Source organism: Plectropomus leopardus, chromosome 21, assembly GCF_008729295.1.
Source record: "Plectropomus leopardus isolate mb chromosome 21, YSFRI_Pleo_2.0, whole genome shotgun sequence".
Classification (NCBI taxonomy): Eukaryota; Metazoa; Chordata; class Actinopteri; order Perciformes; family Serranidae; genus Plectropomus; species Plectropomus leopardus.
Window position 1 is genome coordinate 6472039 of NC_056483.1, and position 11706 is coordinate 6483744.

Here is an 11706-nt window from a genome sequence, read left to right on the forward strand (position 1 = left end):
GATTAAGGAGCGGAGAAGTACATTTCAGGGCCGATTTCTTGCAGCTAGGCATGTGTAATGAAGAGGAACCTACGGAGAGAGAGAAGTCTCCCAGGAAGCCTGAAAATAATAGGGCATCTGCTGATATTTTGTGATCAAAGTGATTTGGCACAATGTACCGCGAGGAAATAGGCGAATGATTTTGCACAAAGCGGCAGTGCAATGTGGAGCACCTAACCTCAGAAGCCGCAGAAAAGGAGTCTAGTGTCGGCCTTGTATTTTAGGGCTTGTTTGGGACAAAGCATCTCTACCCAGACAGCATTTATGGTTCAGCTCCTTAGCTGCTCCCTAAAAAAAAAAAAAAGGAGGCATTGTAGGAGCAGATGGAAAGACGGAGCAACAGTAATGAGCCCAGTTTCCCTGCAAGCAGAGAGCAACACACCGGAACAAGGCCTGAAGCTTTACCTGCTTCGGGGCATTTCCTGTTTGCTGTAGCCATGACAACGGCACAATCTGCCTTGCGTCCAAAGCTAACAGCCAATGGGGTCGGAGCGACGCCGACTGCAGTGGCTTCAAAACTGGAGCAGCAGCTGGTGAACCGAGCAGGGAACTATTCCAGAGCTTAAACTGTAAAACTAAAAAGAAACCCTAGTTTTTGAGACACAAAAAGGCTTCAGTTCGCTGGGTTAGTCAGTGCTGGAGTCGCCAGGGTCATGTTTGACACAAATAAACAGTGAAAAACAGTCACTTTCCATGAATAGACCCGACCCAGCTACCATGTAAAATTCCACGGGATGAAAAATAAAACTGGCAGAGAAATTCCACCACTACAAACTCCCTCTCTCTTCTCTCTTCTTTCCTACTCTGCATCCAAGCTCACGGTTAGCCCCGATCTTTCAGCACCACTCTGCCCGTGCAGGACGGGAGACAGAGGCGACAGAACGAGGGCAGGATTGGTATGTGCAGGGCCGCATCGAGATCGTTCCGGATCCAAGAGATGAAAATCAGACACGGAGACGAGGAGGCATACAGAGGAGCCTGAAAATTCAACTGATACTGAGTCTGCACGAGATCAGCCAAGAAATAATTGACATTTTTATGTCAAAAAGTAGATCCATTCCCTCAGGATCATAAGACACCATCCAAGTAGCAATCAGAGAAATTCATCAAGTAAGCACATAATCTATTAGCTGGTTTGTGCCTCTCATGTTTCACTATTACATGAGCCAAGCCTTTGATTTTCCTAAAAATTAAAAACAGGCGATCTTTGCAAAGCACTTACTGCTGTTGTGAAATCATCTTTTTCCAGAATCATCAAAGGCTCTTTTGCTGATCCACATAGCCTAAAGTCTCCACACCTGTGCTGTCTTTGTATATCATGTGATATTTGTACAAAAATCTAAAAAACTTGGAAAGTAACATCAATAAATACTAATAAAACTAAAAGATGCAACGAGAATTTGAGATTACATTTTAGAAATCAAGCAGAAATATGTTATTTCTGGCTACCACTTTTGTTTGGATTAGGAAAGAGGTTTAAAAAAAATACTTAAACGTGCAACAGTTGGAATATTTCCTCACTCTCGCTGAGGATTTTGAACAGAGGAACAGAGATAAGGGGAGACACTACAGGTGAAAAGGGTAAAAATTTAGCTAGCAGAAAAATAATCACCATGAAACCTCCACAGCTGATTACTTACATTAGATTTACATTACACAAGTTTTCTCAAGTTTCAGGTTTAAATATGCAAAGGATGAATTGAATAGTTTGATATGCACCAATTTGGATACGTTTCCAGAACAGAAATCTGAACAATGGAAAAAGAAAGGTTCAAAATTCTTGTTTTGTGACATATTCAAAGACAAAGGTTTTTACAAAGGGGGTTATGGATATACGAACAAACTCCTCTGTAAAAGCCTTTAGGATATTAGTAGGAATAAAACTGTAAAATTTGGTCTATGTGCTATTGAAGTGGAGATTTTTGGCTCAAAGTGTGAGAGAACAACAAATAGGTATCACTTCACTCAATTATTAACCATAAGATAAATATAAATAAATATAAATGAATGCTTTTTGCATTCATTTCCAGAACAACTCACTTAACTAAATAGACATGTTATGGAAGCATAATATGATGATTGCATTAAAAAACAGTTTTCACCTGTAGTGTCTCTCCATAAGTGCTGTTAAAAGACTGACAAATATTGAGAGGCATTTATTTTAAAATTGCACAATTACCTCACAAATCAGCACAAATACCGTATATGTTCATGTGCATCTAAGCCAATTAACATATGTAACAGAAGAACTAAAGTGAAGAATATGTGCAAAGTCACGTTAAGGTACATGACCTTCACAGAAACAGGCAGGTTTAATGGTTTCTCTGAAGAGAATGGCTTTGTGCATCATGTGAATTAGGTGATTATATGTCTATGAATGATGTATGATGTTTTAAGAGAGGACACTTAGTTCTTTGTTTGCAAAGTAATGCAAAGCTGCACAGTAGACAATAAGATGAAACCCAAGTAAAGACAGCAATTAATTACCACATGCTTTGCGAACAAAAGCTAAAATGCAAGTGCAAAAACATTTTCAGATAGCACCTATAAGCTCATCCTTGTCAAAGAACATAGTCCTAACCACTTTTTCAGTTCCCTAAAACAACTTCACACGTTACTGTGTAAAAGATAATACAAAACCATATACAATCCTCTTTCAGTTTCATGAACAACCTCAGAAACGTTCATATTCGTCAATCTCACAGTAGCTCCAACACATGAGGGTGTTGTGAGTAAGTGGCAAGAAACACACACAAGAGCTGAAACAATAAGCCCATTAATCAATTAGTCAATCAACAGAAACTTAATCAGCAACTATTTTGTTACCCAGCCTCTTTAAATGTGAGGATTTGCTGCTTTTATTTGTCTTGTGTAATTCTACATTTATTATCTTTTGAGCTTGATGGTCAGATAAAACAAGCAATTTGGATACTTCACCTTAGGGTTGAGGAAAGAGCTTTTTTCACTAATTTTCTGGCTGATTAATTGAGAAAGTAATCAGCGGATTAATTAATAATAAAAATAATTGTGATGACACAGGCATTCATTAAGGCCTGATCCAGATTAGAAAAGGAAAATCCATTAATGTCTTTGAAATAATGTTGTTTTGCGCACATTTTTAGAAGTGAAATAAGCTTTTTTTTTGCAACTGAGATAAATGGTGCAAGTGCTGGCTGCAACATCAGCATGCATGAGTTATATTGGGTTACACTGAAGCTAACTCTCCAGCAGAGTATGGTGCAGTATTGAGCGTTAACAGCTAAATGGGTCAACCAGCCGCTCGGTGAACTGTAGCACCATTAGGACCCAGACAGTTTGTCTCTGAGTCCTGCGCACAATCTCATTAGATAGCTAACTCTACATTAAGAATGGGAGTCATATGCAACTGAAAGAAAAACCCACAGATAGTGCTTTAGGTAAGATAACAGTGATTAAAAAAAATGGTGTTATAATCTGTCGGTAGGCAGGGAGGGCGCCATGTTAATTAGGTTACAAAGCGCTCAATTTAAAACCATAAAAACCTTTAATCTCTCTGTGGGAATGACAGTGGAGGTTCAGAGGGCTGTGTGAAACTGGTGGTTTGGGCTTGATATTGTATAAAAGTCATCTTCAGTACTGTGGCTTTAAGTGTACTGTATGTCTGTGAAAAATATGCCAGAGCTGCACCTCTACATAGAGCAAGGTATGCCACATGCTGCATTGCTATACTGCAGTATTCTAGATATTACAACGGTAACTGTAAGAACTAACATGAAATTTTCAGAACATTTATGCAGGCTGCAAATTATTCATAATGCACATTACAATTTCCCAGAGCTAAAGTATCCGTCTGAATATGTCTTCAAAATTGCTTGTTTTGTCTGAAAAACTGTGCAAAACTCAAATATAAATGATTTAATATCATGTAGTGATAAGAAAAACAGCAAGTCACGCCATTCAGAAGCTGTAACCAGCCATTATGGGGGCATTTTTGCTTGATAACATGACAGAAATGATAACTTATAGTGTCTTCATGTCTAAATACTATACAGTACCTGGAAAAATATCCATAATCGATACCAGGGTTTCCTACATATTCATTTATTGGCGACAGCCCGTCACTATCAAAACATCTGCTGGCACATATAGATTTAAATTTGGAATATACACTATTCAGTTATTGATCACACCACGCAGAGCGTACTCTGTGCACAAACGGAGCAGTACAATGCCAGGCACAGTTAAAGTGAAACTTTATCATTCATTGTGCTGAGTTTAAAAGTTTTTTTTTCTGCAGCAGTTGCTCCTCTTATCCATTAATTACCTCTGACTGGATTGGCAGATGAGTTATCCACCCTACATTGAAAAATATCAATAGTCAGTACCTTGCACCATACAATACCACTGAACTGGATATTTTTGGGGCATTTCTGCTTGAAAAAATGACTGAAATAATTACTGATAGTAATAGTCAGTAGTAGATAGTCCATATTTAATACCATTATTGATACTATGGAACTTTTTTATATCAAGATAAATATGACAACGTATTAAAATCACAATGACAATTTGGCTTTTCTTGGTTAGTTGCAGAGAACAGCAGAATGACTGTAGTAAATGTTAACAATAACAAAGAGCGCAATAGCGCAGCAAGTATCGTTAGGCCTATACTGTGGAAAACAAGTACTGAAAATATTTAAAATATTCAGAATTGATATGTATCGATAAGTCGACTACTCAATAATCAAAATTGTATGCTGAATAATTTACTGTCCAGAAACTATTTGCAAACCGTTTCAGCTCTAATATTCAGTGAAATTAATAGTTTTGCTGTGAGCGCAGTTGTTTCCGGGGTAACAAACAGCCATTGAGCCAGCACATTCTTCACCAGCCAAAAAAAGGAAGTGCTCCATTGTCAATTTATCCCCGCAAATAACACAAAACACAAAGCCGGGGAACATTTAATTGGGTGACCTGCTATGTAGGAAACCAGCTCCAAAATGTGCACGGCTTCCAGTCCGTCTAATCAATCTCACTGCTGGAGCAGAAACAGTGTGAAAAAATAAAGTTTGACAAACTCTTCAGAAACTCTGGAGCTGAAACACTCAGTGAAACATTGATTGAACTTGATGAGTCGCCCAAACTAAATTTCAAACATGACTGAACAGAGTGACTGGAGTGTGTGTGTGTGTGTGTGTGTGTGAGGGAAAGGGAGTGCAGCTTTCCTTAAAAAGCCAGGTCAAGCATTCGGCAGACTGTAAAAGGAGCTGATCCTCTGATCCTCTATCAGACCTCAGGAGCTGTGACGGCACCTTGCATACTAATGTGACTGTTCTCCTTTTCTTTATACTGAGGGGAATATCTGTGCCAGCAGCTGGGTCAGGGAAGACTGTGGTGTGAAATTTAGCTATTTTAGTTCTAGTTTTTTGCCTCTTGCCGACGAGGATCAAACACTTCTACGGCAAACACTAAGTTAAAAAAGCATCTCAGCATCCACGCCAAAATTTAAAATAAATCACAAAACAAGTGCAAAAGCTTTCTATGAAGGCTATAATGCAAAATAAAACTAAACAGTAAGAAAAAGCACACCACCAAAGTATTGAATTTAATATAAATACTATCTGGAAAAAAAGTCTTTTCATACAGTGAGGGACTTTTGAGGACCTACATCTATCGCAAACCAACGCACTGCAGCAATTTATTTGAAATAAGACTGGTTATGCAACCTCTGTGTTGACTAATTGCACCCAAATGGTTGTTTTTTTATATAGAGCATCAAACTGAAGTACATGAGATGGTGCTCTTTGAAATCAGCAAGCAGCTGAGTCACCAAGTCCTTCATAACTCAACAGTTCTGTACATGAAACCAGAGCAGGAGAGACAGAGAGGAGGAAAGAGAGCCTGACATCTAAGAGAGCCTTTAAAATGTGCAATGTATTCAATGACAACACTGTAATTAAACAAGGATGAAAGCCTCATCAGAAAGTTTTCAACATCCTCAAGCTCCTTTAAGCATTAAGATTTACTGACTGACACTATGGGAGCAAGAATGAGATCATGGTGTCTAAGCAAAATATCAAAAAGTTGTACTTTTTCTAAAGTAATGCAGAAAAAATATGCCTTTTCCCTTTCTTGCCCAGAATTAGATGGGATGCTCCACCAAATCAGTGCCATTTGGGTGTTGTAACTTTTCAAAATTAAACTTGATTTATAAAAAAATCTTTTTTTTTCAGTTCTGACAACATCTGTACAGCTGCTAAAAATGTAAATACTGGAAATAACAGGACTGAGTTTTCAGCACAGCATAGGCAAATACAGGGTTCCCACACATTTTTACAACATTTTACTCCATTTCAGTGACATTATTTCAGTAGTATAAAATTGATGGGCCAATACGCACTTCTTTGCACTCCTATGCATTATTTTGGCATTGGCAGATAAGCAAACTGCTAGTGACTACACGCAAGTTAGACATACCTGCCACCAACTAGATGTATATGCCATAGACCAGACCACCACATACAAGTACTTCGCAAATATCAAGGCCTGCACCTCTTTTAGGGGGAATAAGAAAAACGGAGATCCAGTCAACAGACACACAGCGTAGCACTAGATTCAAAGTTAGTACTGTAACATATTTTGCATAATATTAGATGTGTTTTGGAATGTTTATGAGCATACTTTACAAAATTAAACAACACAATGTATTTTCAAAATGTTTCCAAAACATTCTGTTAATTACAAACTATTTCCAGGCCTGGAAAACAGTTCTTCAGGAATTTCATGACCACGGGAACCCCTTAATAACACGAGAACATTTACCAAAACTATCTTTAAAAAGTAAAAAACATAGCCTAATAACATCTGAGCAATATTTTTGGTAGCAGGACTGTATGAGGTCTAAGTGACACTTACAATGTGATGAAAAATACTGAAAATGAAGAGGGAACATTTGATTTTTGTCTTTTTTGTCTCATGGCTTTCAGACTCAAATGATGCCATTTCCTGTTGATCATGTGACTTGTGTAATGTCCCAAATTTTCAGACAGGGGGAATGTTTTAAGGAAACAGGACTGAGTGAAAACCTGGGGAACAACTAAAATGTGTATTTTAATTACCATATTATGAATTTCCAATTTATAGATTTTTATCTATTAAAAAAAAAAAAAAATTCTTAAAGGATTATAATTGTTATACTTTATGGTGAAGTTAAGTGATACGCAGCTCTAGCCCACTGACCATTTTTAATTCACAATGAAAATAAACTGATGGAATATTTTGTACTTTCAATGTAAAAAAGGTGCCAGTATGCATAAAAAAAGCATCAGACTAGAGTTTGTTTATAAAAAGTGTCAAGGAAGGATTCTCAAGACCCCCAGAGAGCCGCCCAGGCTAATTATTTATAGATTTATTACAATGTTTTTATATTAATGTCCCTTGGACTTCCGTAATTTAAAAATAATTTTTAAAAAATCCCAGGGCGACACAATCTGAGTTCTTCTTTCTAAAGATTTTACACAATGTATCTGTAAATCACTGTGCTTGATAATATAATGTATTATACAGATTTCATGCATACTTTTGCTTGCAATGTGCAAATTTGGGAAAAAATGGCCCAAAATATGATGTATGAAATTATTTAACATTTTGGGATAGAGACTTTTTAGCTTTCTTGCACAGAGTTAGAGAAGACTAACAGCACTCATGTTTGTAATATGAAGCTAACTTACAGCTAGCAGCCGGTTAGCTTTAATTAGCATAAAGACAAGAGGCAGGTGGAAACAACCAGTCTAGCCAGGTGCATGGACCAGACTAAACACATACCACGTACTAAAATATAGTGTTTATTTTCACCCCACACAAATCAAAAATAAGATGTTACTGAGATTGAGGTCGGTGTTAGCAATGCTAGCTATTCCGTTAGCTATTTTGGGTAGTTCCGCTTGTTAGCTCTTTATGCTATGCTAACTGGCTGTAGCTTCTTATTGATTTGGGGGCAGCAACTTGCAGAAAATGTACTAAATATTCATAATTATGTTTTTGTTAGTTTATAATCACCTGAAATAAAGAATTATTGCGTTTTTGTTAGCTCAAATAAGACATTTGTATCTACATACCAAGCAGGTAGTCTTCGAGGTCGCCATGTTGTTTCTACAGTAGCCAATAAGGGACAAATGAAACACTGGCCTTTTCCTAACTAATTCTACAAAAATGTCCCAACATAGATTATGACATATTCCTTAATACGGAGTTAAATAATGTCTCTATGTGGGGTTTTAGGGTCACACTGAGAATTTTTTTTTTTTTTGAGACTTGGAGAATAAAGTCATAATATTATGAGGGAGAAAAAAAACTTAAAGTCTTAGTTTAACAAGGAAAAAGTCATGATTTTATGAGAATAAACTCAAAACCTTACCAGAATAAACTCCTAATTTTATAAGAAAAAAGTCAGGATTTTTCAAGTCACATTTTTATGAGAAAGGGGATATTAAATTATGGGAATAACTATAATGACAATGGACTGGGGACAGGGATTATTTTTTAGTTTGCTGGCAGTATGTTTATTTCCGTAAAACAATATCCCCTTTTTCATAGAAATACGACTTTATTCTCGTCATATTATAATTTAATTTTCGTAATACTACGAGTTTATTCTTATAATATTACTACTTTCTTTCTCAAACATTACGATTTTTTATCTCATAACAGGCCTATTACAACTTAATTCTCATAATATTACAATTTTTTCTCACACTACTTCGACTTTATTCCCGAAATTAAAACTTTAATCTCTAAATCTAACTTTTTTTCTTTTTCTCGAACATGGTCCTAGTCATAAAGAAACTATAAACAGTCAAAAAAAAAAAAAAAAGATTTAATTTCAACAGGAGTGAATATAGGCCTAGTGGAGTATAAAAACTACATTTTCCTTCGGATCAGCACAACTAGATCTGGCTTCAACCCTGCAACCCCAAATTCCTCTCCTGCTGCTGCTGTGTGTGCACCCACAGCCCTGCCAGCAGATTACCAGTGAAACTGAAACTTTTTTTCCCTGCAACATCCAAAACACACATGCACTAACATGAAGCACCATTATATCATTGTGTGAGCCCTGGATCAAAGCTGGGGAGGGGGGAGAGGAGGGGGAGAGCGGAGACGAAGAATGAATTAAAGACATGCGTAAAAGCGGCGAGAGGATGGTCCTGGCTTCACCGTGCATCTCCTCTATTACTCCTCAAGTGTCTGTTTCCCACACCAGACAAGGTTAACAAGCCGCGCTGGTGTCTGCGTCGGCTGGAAAACGGGGAGGGGTGGGAGGTGGAGGTGGAGGGGTGAGGTGCTGCAACTATACAGTGTGATGATGCAGACAGGCTACTGTAGCCCTTAAATATTCCCAACCACATCCCTGCCCTAATACATTGTGCACCATGCAGCTGCCTAAATACACCATGAGGTTGGAAAAAAATCATTTTTTTAAATAATAATTTACAGCTAGACGCGGAAAAACTCTAACACGGCTGGCTACAGGATAAAGAAAATATATAAAGAATAGTTTTAATGGTGGATGCGGATACAGAGCAGCGCATCGAGGCAAAGTGATGAGGAATAAAACAAATGGTAGCATCCATACCTTTCTCTCCATCACTATGCGCTTTTTTTTTTTTTACAACAACAGGAACTGTAGGATGTGTCTCTGTGGAGGTGTCCGGTCCGGCGCGGCGCGAGGCTTCCCGTCACTCCTCAACTTCCTCGCGGCTCTAAAAGACAGCAGCGTCTTCTCCTATCACTTCCCCATTACTGGACAGCTAGGCGACTTATTAGCACTGGCCTGTGGGACGCCGAGCCGGGGATGGAGCCAGAGCCAGGATTGGTGAAGCCTTGTTCGGGAGGGAGCAGGAGCGCAGGCGCGGTCTCTGCTGGAGAGTCGATATAATGAAAAATTACCAGTGGCAGGGAGTGTCATCAAATTATCCCTCAGGAGCGGGTTTTTTTAAGGGGGTATACTGTCCGATGTAAGCGCTAACAAAAGGGGTGAAATGATGACTACAGGTTATTATTAAATGCGCAGTGCAAGAACAAAGAGTGACATTTTTTGGGGGGACGTAGAGCCTCCAGTGATGCACAGAAAAAAATTGTTTACTCCTGCAAAAGAGGGGCAGCTCCATCAGCTCCCTAACCACAAAAACTGAAACACTTTCTCACAAAGCAACCTCTATACTGAGGTTTAACTATAAACCCCTTAAATAATTATTTATAAGATATAAGCCATCATATAGGACAACTTTTGGTTGCCGGATGCGAAAAAAAATCCCTTCTAATGGATAACCAACATTTAAAACATTGTAGCATGTTCTCTTGTCCAGATAGATATTAAGTTTACTTTTTTGTTGTTTGTTTGTATTTGTATTGGTATTGCAATTTTAAGTTTATTGGGAGTGACTGGAGTAAAATTCCTTGCATATAATAACATATGGAGAGAGAAAATGGATAATTCTGGCATTATTGCCAAATTTTAAAGGATAAACACCAGCAAAGGCCCATTATTTGAGCCATAGAATATATATAAATATATACACACACATATATGAAATTGGGATTTTGAAAAATTGTATAATGAGAAAATGATAAAGAGGAAAACATTATACAGGGACATAAAAGCTGCTGCTCTGCAAACTATGATGAGGCATTACAGTATATGTAAAACACAGTATTTCTTGCAATATTTTAACTCAACTTCTTAACTCAACAAAGTGACTCAACCAAAGACAGACAATGATATTAACTGATTCAACATGTAAATGGTTTCTAATGACCTCATCTATGTTTGTTAAACTAATTGCTCATCTGCTTTCTATTATGTTGTGTCTGGCTGAAGACAGATATCCATCCTGGTGATAATAAAGATGTATTATATCTTTTAACCACAATAAAATGGGAAAATTGACGGAATAACAGAACTTTAAACATGCCACTTGTTTATGAACTTAAAGACATTCAGTTCATACTCATACTTTTGTTAAATGAGACATAAAACCTGCACAGAAGAAAAAACTTCTCTTCTTGTTGCCTTTATACTAAGTTGCTTGAAATCAGCAAAAACAACACAGCTAGGAATGCTGAGTTGAAAATGTCTGTGTGGTGGCCTGTTACTAATGGTGTAATAAAAGGTAAAATATAAGGAGAAATACTAGAAGTGTCGAGTCAGTGCAGGACGGTCCTTGGGTCTGTCATGTCAGCATATTTGAGACTCAAATCTGAGTCAGCATCTAAATTCTTTTAAAGGGTAACTTCTGTGGGGGTTTTTTTTTAACATGGACCCTATTTTAACACATTGCTGTGTATAAGTGATTAATGGAGACAATTTTTAAAATCCATCCAGTATTGAGCAGGAGGACAGAAAGTGTGTAACCACTTACGAATTGTAAATTTACTTCCACTTCTTATCACTGAAACGCTCAGATTGTTATGTTTGACAAGGGTATTTAAAGGATCCCTGCAGCTGTACACTTTATTTTTAAAACAGCAAAATCCTTTTTATTTAACTAGAAACATCCCCAAATTCACCATCCCCAAACCCACCAAACTCCATTTAAATAAAGACTTATTTTATCATCATAAAACACACATTATTCAAATTTGAAAGAAACAAAACTCACAAAAACCACCTTGGTTCATCTTTCCAGTGTT

General features: G+C 37.4%; 1 protein-coding gene across 1 annotated transcript in view; it reads right to left on the bottom strand.

Moving 5' to 3' along the window:
* The window catches only part of smarcd3b (SWI/SNF related, matrix associated, actin dependent regulator of chromatin, subfamily d, member 3b), a 56435-nt gene extending 46030 nt beyond the window's left edge, over positions 1-10405 (bottom strand). Inside the window, exon 1 of the mRNA XM_042510556.1 lies at positions 9650-10405. Coding sequence (XP_042366490.1) covers positions 9650-9661 — 12 coding nt within the window. The 5' untranslated portion in view covers positions 9662-10405. The remainder of the gene's footprint in view (positions 1-9649) is intronic.
* Positions 10406-11706: the final 1301 nt, after the last annotated feature.